We start from the raw sequence: 20,145 nt of genomic DNA on the forward strand, positions 1-20,145 counted from the left end.
TCAGATTTAGAACAGAAACACAGTGGTAGTGTTATACATACATATATACTCCTCCAAATCACTATACATGTGTTTTTTCAAGAGAACCAACCTAAATAACTGTACTTGGGAATAATGTCCATTGAACAGAGAAGGATTTCCTTCAGTAAATATGCATAGTACAGCACTGTAAAAGTACTAATCAACCAAACATTCAAGATCTATGTAGCTTGTAGAGTGCTTAAAGTGAATTATAGGCATTAGTACAGTGGACAAAAGAATAGGATTTACTGAGAAAACTCAGGACCACCACATTAATTTTTAAATATCACAAAATAAAGATAGTATGAATATCTGACTTACTTGGTAGCAGCTTTATGATTTGTTTCATTTCTTCTTCAAACCCAACTTCTAAAATTCTATCAGCTTCATCAATTACCAGACACTGCAGGTTCTTATACATAAATCCTGGAGTATTCTAAAAGACATCCAACAATGTCATCAACCACACACGTGGACAAAACAGAGGACATGTACTATATAATACTATCCGTCTTACCTGCAAATGGTCCAGAAGCCTGCCTGGAGTTGCGACAATGATGTTTATGCCATTTCCAAGTTTTTGTGCCTCAACTGATCTATTACTGCCCCCCATTATCAAGCCATAGGTGTGGACATGATGAGTCATCAGTTCTTTGAGAACACCATAAGTCTGCATGGCAAGTTCTCGAGTTGGTGAAAGTATGAGGACACCCGTTCCTGAAAAGGAGAAGGGAACGTGAGAGGTCTAGAGAGTTTCTAACTGATAACAGCAAACGTATCTGCCTGCCTGCTTATCGTCCCACTGCAATCTAAACTCACTCTTGGCAGCTTACAACAGCAGCAAAAAAATAAAACACAAAGAAAAATATAAAACCAAAATATTTTAAAAACCTGCTGACAATAGGTGACATCATACTTCAAATGTCCTTCAGAAGAGTTCTGTTGTCCACTTCTCCTGGAAAGTGGACAGTGTCAGAGCTAACTGAACCTCCAATGGGAGGCCACTCCAGAGCTCTAGACCTGCTACAGAAAAACAGCTCTTCTGGGATTCAGCCTGTTTGACCTCCTGAAAATGGGGAGCAAACAGCTGCCTCTCCTGGCACAAATTGGCTGGGCTGACCCCACTGGGAAGATGTGGTCCTGCAACTTGGAACCAAGCCATAAAGGGCTTTACAAATTAAAACCAGGAGTCTGAATTGCACTGGGAAGCTAAAAGGGAGCCAATGCAGGGCCCATAATACAGATATAATATAATCCTATGACAACTGGCAGTCAGCACCTGGGCACGTATTGAAGTTTTTGGGCAGACTTTAAAAGCAGCACAATGTAGTGTGTGTTGCAATAGTCTAAGTAGGTAGTAATGAGGGCTTGGACCATTGTGGCAAGGTCCTCATGTCTCAATAAGGCTACAACATGTATACCAGCCAAAACTGGGTAAAGGCCCTCTTGGCCACAGCTCCCAACTACTGATCCAGCAAAAGCCATGAGTTCAGGGGACCCAGTTGTGGACCTGCTCCTTTAGGGATAGTGCAACTGACCCAGAATCTACCACTGGGACTGCAGAGGAGCCCTGATGTACAAACAGTAACTCTGACTTGCTACGGTTTAATTAAAGCCTACTTTCTCCTATTCAGTCTTCACTGTCCTCCACCTGTGTTCCAGGCATTGCTTCTGCCATTTCATCTCCTGGAGGTCCTCTGAAAACCAAGGAGCCGCCCAGATTGGCCAATAGAGAGAAGCTGCTCAGAGGCAATTTTGTCAGGGACCTGAGACACTGGCTCTTGCCAGTGATGGATCAGATCCTCAATCAACTAACCCCTTCCCCATGTCAGGAAATCACCAAGCATTTGGATCGATAAAGTGCCTGAGGTGGACCAACTGAATGGGTCCAGTCCTGCAGAGGGAAGAGGTGGCAATCAACTGCATTTGGATCAGGAAGTGATCTGACCATGCACAGAAAAGATGGTAATACTGTATTCTCAACATCCTGATTGCTAACTGCCCAGAGGTAAAGACAAGGTCTAACATGGACTGCTTACATGTCTCGAGCTCAGATTTTCTGGGACAAGCCTATGGCTGCCATGGAGGCTGTAAACTCTTGATCTGGTCCCTCCCAAAACCAATAGGCAAGGGGTCTCCACCATCAAGCTGGTGACTAGAGAGCCCAGGGATGAGTCCCAATCAGCAAAGGGGGCTGATACACTAAAGGGACCCCTAACTTGTAACCATGGCTCAACCTAACACATAAGTACTCATGCCACCTCAGGGACAGTGACAATAGATCAACACCATCTCCCCTCTCTCAGCCCTTGGCAGGTTTCTAAGTGGGCAACACCCCTGCCCTCACTCAGCTAAAGTAATACACATCAGATCTGCCTGCTCATTTTGGATGGATGTGCTCTCATTCCAGACAGACCTGACACTAACCAGCAACACTTGAGGCCAGGTGCCCTGACAATCTAACCACCACATCCCCAGGATGGGATAGCCAAATTAGAAGAGGTGATTGCCACCAAATTGGAGGCCTCTCTTCCCCTGGAAATGCCTATCTGGCCCTTCCGCATCAAATTTATTTTCAAGCTTTCAAATGATAATTCAGGAAAGAAAATCTTACCATTTCTAGGCATAAATTTTAACTTGTAGATAAGTTCTATTGCTGGAATAAGAAATGCAAGAGTTTTGCCACTGCCAGTTTTTGCAGCTGCTAAAATATCTCTGCAGGTAGAATAATTACAAAAAGAAAAAAAAAATAGGAATTTATGAGTGATATTGCAAGTTAGGACAGCTAACATTTTAATAAAAAAATAATAGTAGCATCATCAATATAAATCATGTTACTTATAAATCAATAATTAATTTATTATTGATAAATTTAATAAATAATGATTAAGATAAGGCTAATTAACTGAATAGTCTAACTCCAAGCCAACCATTTTAAACATCAGTCATCACTATCTCTTGCCTGTCAGTCATCTCTGACAGAAATTCACATTTCTTTTGCCCTTCTCTTTTAAAATGTCATTTCTTACCTGCCTTCCAAAAGTGGTTTAATACTTTTATGCTGAATTTCTGTCATGTGTGTAAATCCCATGTCAGCTACCCCTTTCAATGTGTTCTCACTGACAAGGCCATTAAGAGACACAAAGGAAGTATCCTCAAAAGCACCTGAAGAGACAAAGAATGTCAGTCTTGTTTAATAGCTTCAAATCTATTGCTATATAGGTAGTCCCTAGGTTAAGAATGCCCAGTTTAAGGACGACCTATAGTTAAGAACAGAGCCTATTGTAGCAAAATTTGAGTTAAATACACAATACTACTTACACAGTATTATACAATAACATTGTTCCAGCTTACATACAAATTTGACTTCAGGACAGACCTTGGAAACAGAGCTCATTCTTAAACTGGGGACTACCTCTATATCAAAAGGCACTTAATTATATTAAAATTGGATAGAGTTATGCCTAGTCTAAAACTATCAAGGGAGGCAGTTTGGTGTAATAGTTAAGGCATCAGGCTAGAAACTGGGAGGTGGTAAGTTCTAGTCCCACCGCAGGCACAAAGGCAGCTGGGTGACCCTGGGCCGGTCACTCTCTCTCAACCCTAGGAAAAAAGAGACAAGGGCAAACCACTTCCAAAAAACCTTACTAAGAAAATTGCAGGGACATGTCCAAGCTGTCACCAGGAGTCAAGACTGATTTGAAGGCACATGCACACATACAAATCTATCAAACTTAATTTCTACAGAAAATAAAAATATTTTTTACATATGTGATGCTTTTTTTGTTTAAAGGTTACAGTCTGGAACAGCCAGATACTTTATTCTGTGCATTATATCCTCACAGACTTTTTTCTAAAAAACAGCAGTCGCTGCTTGTTTAATATGTTCAGCTATGCCAGCCATATATCTGAGAAACTAACATGGCTGTTGCCAGTTTTTAAGAACGTTTATTTATGCAGCATTGGGACCCACGTTTTATGAGACTGAGTGTGCTAATTCAATGGGAAAGACTCAGATGGTTAGTTTAATGAGGCTGAAAACTATATGCTCACTAAAAGCAAATCCCACTAAGATTTACTTTTGTATAGACATGCATAAGATATAATTTAGTAAATTTTATATTTTTAAACTTGGAGGTTACATAACAATCCAAACCATGAGATGCAGGAAAAACAAAAATGAGTCTAGAGCAAAACAGCAGCAAAAGAAAAAAAAAACACTACAAAGATCTCAAAGCATTAATACCGTTTCTAAAATACCTGGGGAATATGTGTTTGTGTATGTGTGTGTGTGCATGTGTGCGTGTGTATTCGTTCTCCCAGCATGTACAAGACAATGTTAATGTCAAGCAAGTCTGTTCAAAGAAAGCATTTTATCAGAAGAGCACTGAGTGGAAGGTCAGGAAAGTAAACATGGAAGGAAATGCTAGGTGATCAAGCCATTTAAGGCTGAGCCAAATTTAGCCACTCTGTTTTGAATAATTTGCAATGCTTAGACTCTTTACTAATGCATTTCCACATATATCACATTCCTCAATAAAACCATCCCAGTTTTTCAACAGATACTCATGCAGCTATATCTAAAGGATATAAATCACCCTTAAAATCCATTAACTTTATTTATATTTATTCATTTGGTTTACAGCCCATCATCCATCTCAAGGAAGTACTCAAGGCTGTTAACATTTTTTTTCTATCACTTAACATTCTAATCACTAGGAATGGATTTTTTTAAATGCAGACATTGACAGCAGGTCTTATGTTGCCCACAAGCCAGCGAAATAATTAAAACAAATAAATCTTTAACTGAGACCAAAGAAGGATGGCTTGATCTCCAAGATCAATAAAAATAAAGAGTCCAAGTTCAGAATCCTGCAACCAATTTCTATGCATTTCTATTTGGAAATAAATTCCACTGAGTTTGATAAGACTTATTCCATGCATTTATGATTTGAATGAGGATACATCAATATACAAAATCTCACTATGTGAGAAACAGAATTGAGAAAACTTACCTGTTAAACCTAGAGGCAAGACAGGCCCATCAGCATCATCGGCCTCTTCTTCTTCAGCCAAACCATCAGAATTTTCTTCTTTGGGATTCTCAGGTAAAGCCTCTTCTGTTTCAGCATCTTCTTCCTCAATTTTTGCTTTTTTACCACCTAGTCCAGGAAACCAATTTCCATCAACGATAATCATTTCGGTATGAAGCAATAATCTCTCCACTGAAAGTTAAACACCCTCAAAATGCTGATCTTTAAACTTTTAACTTAACGATATAAATAAAAATAAATTTTTGTTTCCTTACACCATTGCCATATATCCATCTAAGTGGCCATGAAATAAACAGATAAATACTGCACAACGTAAAGCAGAACAGAATGGAGTTGAAAACTGGGGAAATTGTGATAGCAGTTTCAAATGGACCTACGTTGTGTGTTGATGAATCTGATCAGATCAAATGTCCATTTTATGTAACACTTTGCCAGCTAAAAATGCACGGAAAAGAAAGAAGATGAAAGAGATACTTCCACTTAGTTCAGAGATTCAATTTTAATTAGGACAGCTAATATAGCTTTTCTCCATGAATTAGCCACTTCCTTTATTGTAGAACTGACAATTAAGAGTATATACTCAACACAGCACTTGTTTCATTATTACTGAAGCATCTCAGCATGCATTGTCTATAATAGGAAAAGAGCTTTGCTAGATATGCCCATCTAGTCCAGCATTCTGTGACCTACAGCGGCAACTGGATGCTGATAAACCTGGAATGAAAGGAATAGTCCCCTTCCACTGTCACGTCCTAGTAACCAATATTTAAGGGATGCTGTTCATGATTCAGCAGGCATCAGTATTAGGATCCATTAATAGTATGATCCTCCATGAATCTACCTATTTGCCTTTTAAAACCAGCCACAACTTCTGGCTGCAAATTCCAGTTTAACTCTGCATTATCTAAGCAGAGTCTTTCCTTCTAATGGCTTTACATTTCCCTGCATTTAGTTCCTGTGGATGACATTGGACACCATTCTAATATTGTCAAAAAGGAAGAAAAACTTTTCTCTCTTCAAGTTACTTATATGATGAATGATTGTACATACTTCTATTATGTCTTCCCTTATCTTCTAAGCTAAAGTGCCTCAATCACTGTAGCTTTTGTGTATGGTATGCATGTGTGCATGTAGTATAACTTTAAAATAAAATACATAAATAAAAAAGAATACTACAATGCTATCATGGGGAGAAAAAGAACCAAAGAAATAAAGTAATAATAACACTAATTTAAAACCAAGTAAAAATAAGAGCTATCATACCATTTTCTGGACAATTTCCAATTTTCCTTTTCTTCTTTTTCTTCTTCTTCATCCCAGGTTGTTCACACTCAGATTCCTCAGCTTTTGTTACATTAGGCAGTTCCCCATCTGTCATTTTGTGGTCTTTCATTGCTGCTGCTGAAATATTGGAAACTTCTTCTGTGACATTCTCAGCTGCATTTTCTACTGACACAAACAAAAAGGTCAATTGCTACTACAAGCAGTGTTAAGTGCCAAAGGCTTATCTGGAAATCTCATTCAGGCAACAAGGATCATCAATGAGTATACCACACAGTTTATGTAAGAATATCAATTAAGCCCCTGTATTCTACTATACTTGCTAAAGCATTTATTGGATCTAAATATTACTATTTTAACCAACTGTTTGAGCCACTAGATAAGAACATAACCAGTGCCTTGTTGGATCACACCCCAGGCTCATCTAGTCCAGCAGGCTGTTCTCACAGTGGCCAACCAACTGCTCAAGGAAGCCTACTAGTCTCCCAGTAGATGGCCTTCTGAGGCAGTCACACTGCCATCAAGGCTAATAACCATTGATTCCATGACTACTCTGACTAGTCAGCACCACATCTTGTGGTAGCGAATTCTTAACTTGAATTACTTGTGTGCAAAAAACAACAACAACAAAAAAACACATTTTGTCTGTCCTGATTCTTCCAGGATTCCCATTTCATTGGGTGACCTCTGGTTTTAGCATTTTGGGAAGAAGAAAATAACTTCTCCTTGTCCACTTTATCCACACCATGCATAATTTTGTCCCCTCTCATTCGCCTCCTTTGTAGACTAAAAAGTCCCAAATGTTGCAACCTCTCCTCACAGGGGAGCTGCTCCAGCCCCTTGATAGGCTCAATGCAACTCAAAACCCCATCATCCATGAGCTGGCCTTCCTCTCTGAAGTAAAATTATCCAGGAGGATTCTTTATCTCATGCAACTTACTACCCTTCACCCTATATCGACACCTGCTTTGCAAATGATTGATAGGATGGTGCATATACACCAATATGGTTTTGTGTCAGACATCGTTCACAAGCACACTGCACCCAGGCTAGCTATCCTGGCATTATAACGAAGCCGCATTCTGAGACTCCCATTGTGGGCAAGAGGCATCGAATTTGCCCTGCAACCATTCCACTTCAATCATGCCACCGGCTCCCCCATACCCTGGGGGCACTGGGATGAATCGGCACTCGGATAGACAGATGATGTCCTCACCCAGCGTTTCTCCCGCAAGCGATGCCCCCACGGCCAGACCTTGGTCGGCGGCTCCTTGCCGTGCCAAATTGCGCTGGCGGATCTTGCGGTTGCGCTTCTCCAGCTTCTTGCGGAGAAGCCGCATCGGAAGCTTCCCGGTATTCGCCGCCATCCAGACCTTCCGCAACGGCAATGACCGGAGGGTTCGGCGACGCACCACACGTGCGCCAAAGGAAGGAAGGAAGGAAGGAGAGGACGTAACCGGAAATGACAGCAGGAGATGATCCAGCACCGCCTCAGATGTTGATCCCCGCGGCCAACGGCGCCCTTCAGCGACCTCTAGAGGCTGGGAGGAAGTAACGTTAGTCTTAATAAGGACAGGTAGGGCGGGCGCCCCGGGAGGATTTGGTTTTATCGACTTCTTCCTTCGTTTGGCTTTTACAAAGGAAAAGAGATGGTGGATGCTTGTGGTTGATTCCCCCAAGCTTGCTCGGATTAAATACTTTCAGGGAAAGGAAAATGCGTGTCTTGCATTCTACACGTATTTCTAAAGAATATTTCGAAACGGGCTATCGTTAAATCAAGTGGAAAATATCAGTATGATGCAAAGTACAATGGTCTTGTTTAGGGGCGTTTGTGCAAACAAGTTATGTCTCCATCCATGATGCCTCTTTCTCTCTCTCAATTTTTGTACTCTAACTGAGATACCAGATCTCTGGTTAGTATTCAGACGGGAAACCACCATAAAATCTCAAAGTCGTGGATGAAATTAGGAAGTAAAAGAAAAAAAAAAGCCACGGAAGAAGGTAGTGGCAGACTTCTGTATTGTTGTCAAAAGCCACCCCATGGATGTGTAAAAAACTCACCAAGAGTCCAGCTTGATTTGGAGGGCTCTGTTGCCAGACTCGAGGATTTTCCTCCTTAAATTTTCTCTAAATAAATACGTATTTCTGCAGAACCAACCAAGCAAGTTGACACTTTTCTCTCAAGTGTAGGTAGAGTCTAATCTGCTCGGATTGGCAAAATATATTCGCCAGCTAATACTTTACAGAATTCCAGTGTTTCCTTCCTGCCATTTGCATGTTCACAATTCATGTATGAGATGGCATCAGTGTGCCAAATCCTCTCCTACTTACCCCAGATGTGATGCAGATAAAGACTGCATCTAAAATGGACTTGCACTCTAACATCTATAGAAGAACTTAGAAACTAGAATTCAGAAATTAGTCTCATTAAGATCATTGCAGTCCTTGGTAGCCATTTTAGAGTTGCAGCCTTATTGGTACAAGGAAGTGTTTTGATCTATATGGGCAAAGCTAGCGCATGACACTGGTGGAGGTATACTGTATTTCATTAGTAGCAGGCAAAAGAAGGAATTTCAGTATTTCTGTTTTGGGTCACTATTAAAGGACTACTTAGGCTTAGGGAGATCAATACAGGCAGTCCCCAGGTTAAGAATGGCTGGTTTAAGGACTATGACAACCCATAGTTAAGAACAGAGCCTATTGTAGCAAAATTTGAGTTAAATACACAATGATTCAGGTTTAACATACAATGGTTCGAGTTCATTACACAATACTACTTATACAATATTATACAGTAATACTGCTCTGGCTTACATACAAATTTGACTTAAGGATAGACCTTGGGAATAGAGCTCGTTCTTAAACTGGGGACTACCTGTACGAGGAATGCAAGGTAAAACATCTGTAAAAACGTGATCTCTGCTTTGGTATTGACTCTCCTTGAGTCCAGAGAGCCACACCAAAAAGAATGGACAATGAACCTGGGCTACTATTATTCCAAGAAATGCTTCCTGTATTGTTTAAAATAATGGAAAACACAAATTCAGGTATTGTTTTAAAAAATGCAATTAATTTAAAAAAGATTAATTGGAGACAGAACAAAATCTTAGTGATGGTCAGAGTGGGATCTTTAAACTAACTGTGTGGTATAGAACAGGTGTAAGGCCCAATATACTTGGGTAAGACCTGTTATATTTCCATGAGTTGGCTCATTTGCATGCAATATTAGAATTGGGTGACATACTCTATATCGATCACTATGGTGCTAAAACTCTCCAAAGACCATTTCATATGATTTATTCTTTGATGTGGTTTGTTCCACAATGAGGTAAACACACTTTTGAATCTTTATTTTAACTTAAACAGTACATGAAAATTTGCATGGGTGTGTGTAGATATACTCTGAAACAAAGTATCCCCGTCTTTCTGATATCATGGAATGACATATATGGTATTTGTTTTGTAATTGTCAGATGCTTTTATATTTTTTATTGTTGTGGTTTTGAGAACAGAACCTGTTCAACTTCTTGCTTTTATGTTTTTGCTGCATTCTGTTTTAATACCATTCTAGCAGTACAATCCTATGCATGCTTGTGATGGGATTTCCTTCTATGAGATACATATCCTAGATATGTGTATATTGTATTTGCAGATTAAATTATTGTAAACTGCTCTGAAAAAACTGGGAAGATGAGATACAAAATATCAAATAATAATCTTTTCCAATGTGTATGTGTATGTATGTATATAATTACAGTGTGTTTTATAGAGTCCATCCATGCATGTTGAACTCAGTAATGAGACCATTACATTCATTGTAATCAACATCCATGCATGTTGAACTCAGTAATGAGACCATTACATTCATTAAATTTTATTCCCAAGTAAGTATGTACAGCACCTTTCCCAAACCTAGCACCTTCCAATTATGATGGACTACAATTTCCATTGGGCCATAGACAGAATGAGCAGTGGTTGGTGGGACTTCCAGGGAAGAAATGGTGGACCGAACAGGGTGGAGCCAACAACCCGGGTGGAATGAAGAGTCAGTGAATAGACCAGCTCTTCAATAATTACTCTCCGGACAAGGGGAGGAGTTGAGATCACCCACAAGTGCTCCAGACAGTTGCTTCTTGTGAGAAGACTGCAAGACAGCAGTCTCCAGTGGGCTTAGAGCTCTGGGAGATGAGGGAATAGCCATCTTGCTCAAATCATGGTTGGCGTCTTTGAAAAGGTACTGGGTTTGCATACCTCCTTTTCTAATCACTTTTGGAAAATGCTTGTTAACTGCTTTTCAGCTATTAGGAACCTTTGGATTGACAAGTTTTACAGCACCAGGTGAGTTTCCTTCAATCCTTAGTGAAAGAAGTTTTAGCTACAAGTTTAAGAACTTTAAAAAGATTTTTTTTTTTGAATAAACAGCAAAAGGGTGATTAAAACTTTGATTTTAAAAAGCTACAATGGACTAAGGGGCCAGATAAATTTGAAATAAGAGTTTGGAATTAATTATAAAGTATCCTTCCTATGGGAAAATGCTTTTGTTTTGAATTTTTTTAGAACATAATAAGATAAGACTTTAAAAGACTTTAAAAATTGGACACTAGAGGGAACTAGGAGGAACTAAAGATTACAATTAAAGGAGAAGAACACTCAAACTTGACTTACAACTACAGAATGAGGCAAAATATTTTAACATTGGACATATTGAAGGATATTTTTGAACAGTGGACTCAGAAGTTAATTTTAAAAGTGTCTGTCTCTATAGATTGACTATGTCTAAAATATGTTATGGAAGAGGAACAAATTCTACCTGACAAGATCAAGACTGAGTTGAAAGTGATTTAAAAATGACAGGCTACAAGAATGACATGGAAAAAGATGTTACACTTGGACATACAAAAGAAACTGGCTGATCTTTTAATAATTAAAAAGAATATACAAACAACAGACCAAGAGAGTGACCTGGATAATTTTCCTATATTGGATTTACAAAAGAGGCTTGTTAAAGTTTTGAAGAATTTTGTGAGAAGGGACGAAGAAAAAATGAAATCAAGTTCTATAACATTATTTGAAGGGTCTAAAGATCCAGATTTTTAGAAGTAAAGGGAAGTTATATAAAGTTGGTTTATTTGATCAAGGCTAAAATAGATATGTTATCTCTGGTAATCCTTAATGGATTTGCTGACATCAGGACTGAAATAACAATGCTTTATGGATTTGTTTATAGATAAGAGATGGATATGGGAAGAAGAGATCATTTGTTATATTTTAAGAGAAGATAGTAAGTTACTAAAATTGTTTAGTACTTACTGTGATATAAAGTCACTTCTTTATATATTACTTTTCTTTTTCTTTACTATATTCTTATTTTTTTTTTCTCTTCCTCTTTTTTCCTTTTTTTCCTGCACCTAATACTTTTTATTTTTTTTTCCAGTTTGCATTAGTTTTTACTGTTGTAATTACAATTCTTAATAAAATTACTATAAAAAAAGAATTGACAGTGGTTGGAAGTGATGGATATTGTAGCATAATATACTTAGAGGGCACCTGGTTGAGAAATCTGGTATATAGAACATGATTGTTTTGTTTACAGTCATGGCTACACTGGGGGTATATACCATCTTTTTGCACTGGTGGCTGCATTGGGATTTTTGAGAGCACATTATAGATTCAAGCGTCCAGTCAGAAAATATCCAGTTCAGATGGCACACTTTGAAAGAAAGACCTTGGACTGCAGCCACTCCCTATTTTTGTTTTCCAGACATACCCATGGAGCCCAAATGAGGTTGGGCAGAAAAACTTCTCCTAGGTTAAATGAAATTTTGAAATTCTATGCCATTGTCTCTGCTTTATTGGTATTATGAAAATAATAAAAAGGATGGCCTGAGCTGCAGAGTATTGTAAAGATTACTTAATGTGTAGGATATACAGTATTCTGAACTTTTTTGAATTGCTACATAGAAGATGAGGGGAAATATTAAATCACTACTGGATTGCTCTTCCCAAATAGGAAAAGGGATCATGGGACGCGACCACCGCGTGTGAAATTCCATAAATCATTTGGATTTTGTAAGCAAAGATGAATATATATTCTGTCTTGTTTAATTTCTAGAATAAATATTTAAAAAATTGAAGTGAAACCAAAGGGTTTCATCAGATCACCATCCTGTAACATTTTAGACTACTTTTTGCTTGTCCTAATTCTGTTTCTAGTATTTCTCTTTTTGTTTGGTATATACTTTTCTACGTCCCACAGATATAATTTTCTGTTTTTAACTTCCCACTGACTGTATAATCCACAGTTCACCCTGGTAAATTGATGAGGAGAGATTAATCCCTTTACCAGAGGAGGGATTAAAAGTAATAGCATGTCTAGAAGTAATTTAGCAGTTCTGGGCATTTCAAATATATGCTTCAGACATATAGAAAAGAATATGTTGGCTTGCTTTTTAACTGAAAAGGGATGGGCAGCAGAGTAATAGATCACATTCCTTGCAGCCTTCAGAGCTCTCCAGTACTCCTATCCTGGGGCCCTTTTCAGACGCTCTTAGGCCTCTTCCTCATGGCCATATTAATGTACTTCCTTATGTGCTTGAGCTGGCAAAAAAACACACTGGCATAATTTTGTTGCCCTTACAGAAGAGCTTTTATCTGCCTTAGTTATGGGGCTTGCAAGTGGTCCTGTCTTTACAGCTTTATTATGGGAGAATGTAAGGGCAAGAAATTGGCTTCATTTCCTCTCCCACCCAGCAGGAAGAACTAACAGTAATCATAATCATGCTCCTGAAAGTGTGTGGTAGGGCATAGCTGAGCTATTCTAGGTGGTTACCTGGAATGGAGACTTTATGCACCTTGGATGTCCAGCTTGCCTGAGTGACAGTTGCTGCTGCAGAGGTGCTCTGCACCTATAACCTGTCACTTGGGTTATTTCCAAAAATGGGTCAATCCCTTTTTTGGAGGACCAAAGACCCAAGTTAAACAAAGCCCAGCTGACAGGTCAGTGGTGGCGGGGTGCTGGCTAAAGTGGGACAGAGGTTACATAAGGCACAGAGAGAGCTCCATCCTGCTTCCCCTTAGACCTGTCCTCTACCCCACTGCACTCTCTCTCAGCCCTAGGAAGAAGGCAATGGCAAAACATTTCTGAATTCTTGCCAAGAAAACTTCAGGGACTTGTCCAGGCGGTTACCAAGAGTCAACAGTGACTCGAAGACACATACGCATACACAAAAAAGAAACATCTGATCCATGTTAAGAAGGACTTTAACAGGTTACTGGAGTGATGGAGGAATTGCAAAAAGCATGATGTACTGTCTTTCCACTCATAGAGGACTGGGTATAAGACAAAGGCAACATCAGGAAGACATGGCATTTAAAAACAATTGGCGCAGTGTCTTTCTGCTGAGAATAGCAGGACATGAGGCTAAGCCTTTAAACTCTGCTCTAATATCTGAAGTGGCCTGGTTTGGAAGAAGAGGGTAGGAAGAATATATAAGGCAGACTTCTCAGCAGCTGCTCTTGCCAGGACAAAGGCATGCATTTATTTAACCATTTTATAGTCTGCCCAACTCTAGGTAAGTTGCACATTAATATTATAAAACCAATGTTAGGAATGAATGAATGAATGAATGAATGAATGAATGAATGAATGAATGAATAAAAAACAGCAATAACAAATCAGCCCTGCCAGTAAAACATAGCTAGGGTTGAAGGCTCAGTGAAATAAAATTGTCTTTAAAGATCTTCTAAAAATCATGAGGGAGGGAGCCTTATGGAGCTCTGGGGGTAAAGTGTTCCAAAGTATGGGGACATATTGCCTTGTCCACATCCCCCATACTTTAGAAAGAGGGGAGATTCCCCAAGATGTTTTCACTGGATATGCAGATTCAATTCTGGCAAGGCGGTGCCTAACTCAGCGCTATGCTCTGTAGTACAGTGATGATAAATCCTTTACAGACAGTCCTGTACTTACGAACAGATTACGTTCCAAGAGGCTGTTCGTAAGTCCATTTTGTTTGTAAGTCCAACCAAGTATAAAAAACATGCCCCCCCAACGTGTGATGGTGCTGCCAAGTGTACGTTTGCAGTGTGCCATAAATGAACCCTTTCCTGCCTTTTCCCGACTTCCAGGACCTTCTAGGTTGGAACTGCACACAGGTTTATTCGTATCGGCTAAAGTTCGTAACTTGAAAGTTTGTAAGTAGAGGGCCATCTGTATTTCAGAAAGCTATCCTTTAGATTTATTTAATTTAATTATTTATTTTCTTGGTTTTGCTCCTGAATTTTCTTTTGTAAACCAAAGTTATAAACATAAACTTTTTTTTTAATCCTTGTGAACCTCTTTGAGATTTGCCCTTTTCAGGTTTGTCCTTTATTTTTTCCAAGAAAATATGGTCACTGTATCTATAGGGCTTTGTTAGTCATCACCAGCACTTTGAACTGGGCCTGGAAGTCTCCTAGTAACGAATGCAGTGGCAACAAATGATAGGCTTTTCACGGTCATGCCTGTTTATTGGCTGAAACATTTTAAATCTGGCCGGTGATTTGATTTATTATTTTTATTTTGCTTTTATGTTTTCGACTGATGCAGTTTTGCACTTTTATTTTGGATTTATGATTATCAAGCTTTGGCCTGAAGCCTGATAAAACAATACCGGTCTAGATTTTTCCATTGTCTCATTATTCCCTGGCAGGAATTATAGCAGTATGGGACAGAACAGTGTCTTATGGAAATGCATGATAAACTATTTATTTGTCTTGTTGTTTGCTCTCCTGGTGAGCGTAATGAAAACTTCCTTGCACTGTCAAAGGCAGGAGGTTTAGCTGAATTCCTGGAAGGTTAGTTGAGCAGTTTCTCAAATTCAGGCAACTGAATTTTTCAGCAGCCCTTTTATTTCAGCTGTGGGCAAAATGAACTTGCTTTATTTCAGTCCCACTGCAAAGCCCACAGCCCTAAGATTTGCTAGCAAACATGTTCACATCCTCCTTCGGGCGGTAGATGGTGCAAACAAAACAGTTTCATTTTCCACAATAGCAATGAAATTGGAATAATATTTGATTACCCTTTAAGATTAGGATCTTCGTATAAGATACTTTTCTGTGTCACAAGTGGGTGGATTTAATATGTGTATGGGAGGGAGGAGGAGATACTCATGTTCAAATTTATTTCGTTTTTCTCTCCTTTCACTGTTTGGCAGGGCACTTATGAGATGCTTGGAAGATATCTGAAATCTGATTTATATTTGAATGAGTTTGACTTTAGGAAATGACTTTTATAAACAGCCACATTCAACGTTTCCTCTTGGACAAACTTTAGAAAAGTTTGGAATGATACGGATGTGTATGGGCTTACCAGATTACAATTTTGTAAGGGAACCTTGGGAATGCATTTCAAGTTGTCACTGAAGCTAAAAAGCCTCTAATTGGAGTTGTGAATTCTTCACGCAGGCTTCATTCTATCTGGCTTAGAGAGACATTTCGAGCACCACTTGTCACAATTTGTGATTCTAAATCTTGACAGTTTGCTGAAGCATCCATTCCCTGAGGAGCACAGGAGGATGTCAACTAATTTAACCTTGCCTGTCTTCTAGCAGTGACTCACTCTGTATTTTTGGAGGGTTTTGTAAGCCCATCGGTCAATCTAGATGGCTTGAAGTAATTGATCTTCTGCAGCGTCTGACCCTTAAATGTTTCTTCAAAACACATGCAAAACCTCATACAAATCTACACACTTGAATTCATCTCATTTTGTAGATCCTGGGTTGCTAAAGCCAGTTTGAAAGGACTCTAAGTGGGATTGCTATGATGAAGGCACTTACATACTTCCCTCTTTCATTCTTCAATCACACAAAAGCAGATGAGCTGTGGTCATCTATAAATCTGTCCATCTTGAAAGGCTGAGAACAAGAAGTAGGAATCACTGCCTCATGTTTTTGCAAACCTTGAAGTAACAAAAATCCCCGAACACCTACTCCACACAAAGGGAAATGAAATAGATTACTTGCATGCATGGACACTGCCTTCCCCATGTCTACATTCTTGTTGCATGTTATATGCATTTCTCTAATTTTATGGAAAAAAGAAAAAAAATCACAGCACTTCCTGGGAAGAAGCACTGTTAATATTGTAGTATGCTTTAAGTCATTTTTCTCCTTAAAAGGCTGAATTCCAGGAACCTGGGGTAATGGTGATGAGGCAGGAGTTCATGTAAATAAGAAAATGACTTGTACACAAACTCTACAGCACTGCAGTGTTGTTCTTGTTTTTTTAAAAAATAGTATTACTGCATTTACAAAGACATCACATTAAAGACACAATAAATTGGCCTATTTCTTGCGCATCAATGTATTGTGTTATCCTGGAGAGCTGGAGATGATGTGGAGTGGTGTAAAGACCTCTTACACTCAATCTGGCCAGCTAACATAAGAAGATTTGATCGAGTTTGGGTGGGTGCTTTCAGATAAATGACTCTTAGTGCTACATATCAAAAGATAGCACATAACTTTTCCACCAACCCTTGTTTGGAAATCACTTTGTTTTTCTCTTTTATTTCTTTACATCTCTGACATAATGTGACTAGGTAGAGCATGGGGGGAGTTATAGGATGGCACAGTCACTTATGTAACATTTAAACAAACACCATTTGTTAAATAACATAACATGGGCTATAGACACATGCACTTAATATACAGTTTGTATATTAACTATAGAGGGTCAATGTTTGCCTTCTATGACACTCAGTATTTTCATAACCCTGTCTCTCTGACAGATGAAGGTTTCCTAGGCTAGGATCTGAACATTCCTCAGGCCTGTCTTTTCACCCACATTTCCTGTCTCCCTCTCCCCTCAGTTCATTCCTTCATCTGGAATATAAATTAAAAGAAGGTGTCCTGCATAACCATAGCAGGTCCACCATCCAGTTAGCTCAGTGACCCATTTATCTGGAATGATAAACATCTCTGACATTGTACTGCAGCAGTTGGGAGAAACGGGTGGTTCACAAAAGGGAAGGGATTGACGCAAGAATGCTTATTATCACCATACTGGTTTAACTCATGTAGGAAATATATTCTAAGGGTGCCAGACTGGAGGATGTGACAGAAGGAATCAAAATTGAAGGTCAAAGTACTAACCTTTTGAACAATGCAGAGGACACTACTTTCTTAGCTGAAAGTAAAGAAAGATTAGGAAGACAAATCTTATTTTTATGAGCTTAAAGGAAATTTGATGGTGACAATGTGAAAATGATATAGTTCTGTAGATGTGAAAGTGGTAAATAGTTTTCTAGTTTTATTACAGGTCTTGGGATTATCATTCAGTGCAGGTATTAAGGTTTAAACCCATTTACTTGGCATATTCCTAATAAGCATTAATGTTTCAAACTAAAATCAAAGGAAAGCCTTGCTTACATCCTACATTATTCTCACTCCATATTTCTACATTTGGAAAAAAAATGTTGATTTTTAATTGTATACGTTTTTGAAGGCAGCTCCATCTTGCTCCACAAAAGAGAGAGTTGGAAGTGTTCCATCCTTTAGATTAGCCTTCTTCAACCTGATACTTTCCAGATGAATTGGACTCCCATTAGCTTCCAGCTATCATGGCCATCTGGAGGACTCTAGATTAGGAAAGGCTGTGACTTGACCTCATCCAAAGTATAGATTAATCAAACCAGGTTTCACATGCAGTGAATGTTTAAATAGTATCCTGAAAGCTTGGCGTTCTTTCATTTAACAACCTAAATAACTTCATATTTGGATAATGTGTCTAATGCCTATTTTGCAAACTGTGCTGCAGCTGGGTCAAGTGAATAATGAGTGTATTAATCAGAAGCTGCAGAATCAGCAGCCAGCACATAATTCACACACTTGGCAGGTATGCCATCCTTAACACTACAATTGTATTTGGGATAAAAAAGCTCTCCTAGAGTGCCTTGCCTGTACTAATCTTTAAATATCCTAATTAAAGAATTACTGTATTTTATTCCAACAAAACAGAACTGGTTTGGCCAGTTTATAGTAAGTATTTATTCATCTGTGGAAGAAAAAATATCTAGTGTTAATCGAAAAGCTAGACCCAATGTAGGTTGGATCTATGCCATAGCTTTTCTCCTTGCTTGAATTGTGACAATATAGTGAAACTCTGTCTTAAGAGATGAGGTTCATTGTTGACAAATGTCTGTTAAACTGGAAAGTACTCACCTGGAGCAATTTATGTCATTTGCATAACAATGTCATTATGCAAATAACACTACACTGGTGCAGAAAATTGGTCTGTTCCATACAAAGTCTGTTGCACTGTAGTCTGGTAGATGAAGATTTCTGTATTGTCTTTTGCAGCAGCAATTTTTTTCTTGTTTGCACAGAAGACTGAAAAAAGATGGGCTATATTCATGAATAGCAGAAAGGTGTTGTGTCTGAGCTTGCATGATGTCTGAATCATTTTTTTGGAATCATTTTCAGAGTATGCTCAGCCCTACTAACCATAGTGATTTGGGCCTTAGACCTGTTATTAGATTTTAGTTTAGTTTAGTTTAGTTTAGTTTAGTTTAGTTTAGTTTAGTTTAGTTTAGTTTAGTTTAGTTTAGTTTAGTTTAGTTTTATTGTCTTCTAGTTCATTAGTTATTGCTTGCTATGCACAGGGTGAATACAGGGAAAATGTTTTGTCTTAATCATAATGAAGTTGGGTTGTAGGGGTTTTCTGAGGTTTGTTTTCCATCTGCAGATGTTTCATTACTACCTAGGTAGCATCTTCATTGCTATGATCTTGGAAAAGTGAAGTTTGTTGGTAGTTTTGGAATATATAGTTGCCTGTTCTACCAGTCTTGTACATGATTGGGTGGGCTGTTGTTGTTATCTTCTATGTGATGGACACACTACTTTGTGGTTCTTATTAAACTGATGAGATGCCATTTCTTGCTTAATTGTTAGTTAATATTTGTGTGATAAAAGGAAATATTGCTGTGATCTGGCCTGTTCTCCCCTCTGTTTGACCTCAGCTTCTAAACTGTATTAGAGGATTTAAGCAGACGTTGCATATCATGGATGTTCAAGTAAAATTTGGTGGTGCTCATGGCGTGGGGTGGGGGGATGGAATAGCAGGAAGTTGGACTACAGTAGCATTTTCCATCATCACATTTGGTTGACTGTGTAACCCAAAACACATTTTCTTTTCTGCCATGATCAGAGAGAGTGGGGCTCAACTTTTCAGGGCCTTTTTTTTATTGTTTGCTTCACTTTGGATGGGGTGTAAGGGACAAAAGGGTCACCTAATGCGAAGAGAGGACTCTTTGGAAAAGACCCTGATGCTGGGAAAGATTGAAGGCAAAAGGAGAAGAGGACGGCAGAGGATGAAATGGTTAGATAGCATCACTGAAGCAATGAGCATGAAACTGAGCAAACTCAGGGAGGCAGTGAAGGACAGGAAGGCCTGGCGCGATATGGTTCATGGGGTCACGAAGAGTCGGACACGACTTAACGACTGAACAACAACAAAGGGACAAAAGGGGGGACTTTGCTCTTGGTTTAAAACTCCACAAAAATGGAAAAAAAAAATCAGCTCAGAGTGTTGGGAGTTTTAAAAGGAGCTAAAGAAGAATTAAGCCTTTGCAAGTTGTCAGATCTTAAGGCATCCGTGTGTCTTAAATCTCTTGCCCAAACAGAACATTCAAAACCTTCATCCTTGTCCACTCTGGGGAATGGGATGTATATGTGTGTAAATGGAATGGAGAGGCCACATGCGGCTCATGAGCCATGGGCTGCCCATCTTGAAATAATCCAACATATCTAGAAGG

General features: G+C 38.9%; 1 protein-coding gene across 2 annotated transcripts in view; it reads right to left on the bottom strand.

Moving 5' to 3' along the window:
* DDX18 (DEAD-box helicase 18) overlaps positions 1 to 20,145 on the bottom strand; it is a 52,802-nt gene that overhangs the window by 12,296 nt on the left and 20,361 nt on the right. Inside the window, exons 2-8 of one of the 2 annotated variants that reach the window (XM_025170358.2) lie at positions 7,573 to 7,897; positions 6,339 to 6,524; positions 5,037 to 5,183; positions 3,051 to 3,186; positions 2,636 to 2,736; positions 539 to 738; positions 343 to 457 (exon numbers count right to left, since the gene is read on the bottom strand). In XM_025170358.2, coding sequence (XP_025026126.2) covers positions 343 to 457; positions 539 to 738; positions 2,636 to 2,736; positions 3,051 to 3,186; positions 5,037 to 5,183; positions 6,339 to 6,524; positions 7,573 to 7,897 — 1,210 coding nt within the window. The remainder of the gene's footprint in view (positions 1 to 342; positions 458 to 538; positions 739 to 2,635; positions 2,737 to 3,050; positions 3,187 to 5,036; positions 5,184 to 6,338; positions 6,525 to 7,572; positions 7,898 to 20,145) is intronic. The other variant, XM_025170359.2, reaches the window with a different exon arrangement.

The sequence above is a fragment of the Python bivittatus genome, unplaced genomic scaffold (genome assembly GCF_059951505.1).
Source record: "Python bivittatus isolate LINGU-HERP-01145 unplaced genomic scaffold, Pbiv_v1 ctg000480_np1212, whole genome shotgun sequence".
In the NCBI taxonomy this organism is placed as follows: domain Eukaryota; kingdom Metazoa; phylum Chordata; class Lepidosauria; order Squamata; family Pythonidae; genus Python; species Python bivittatus.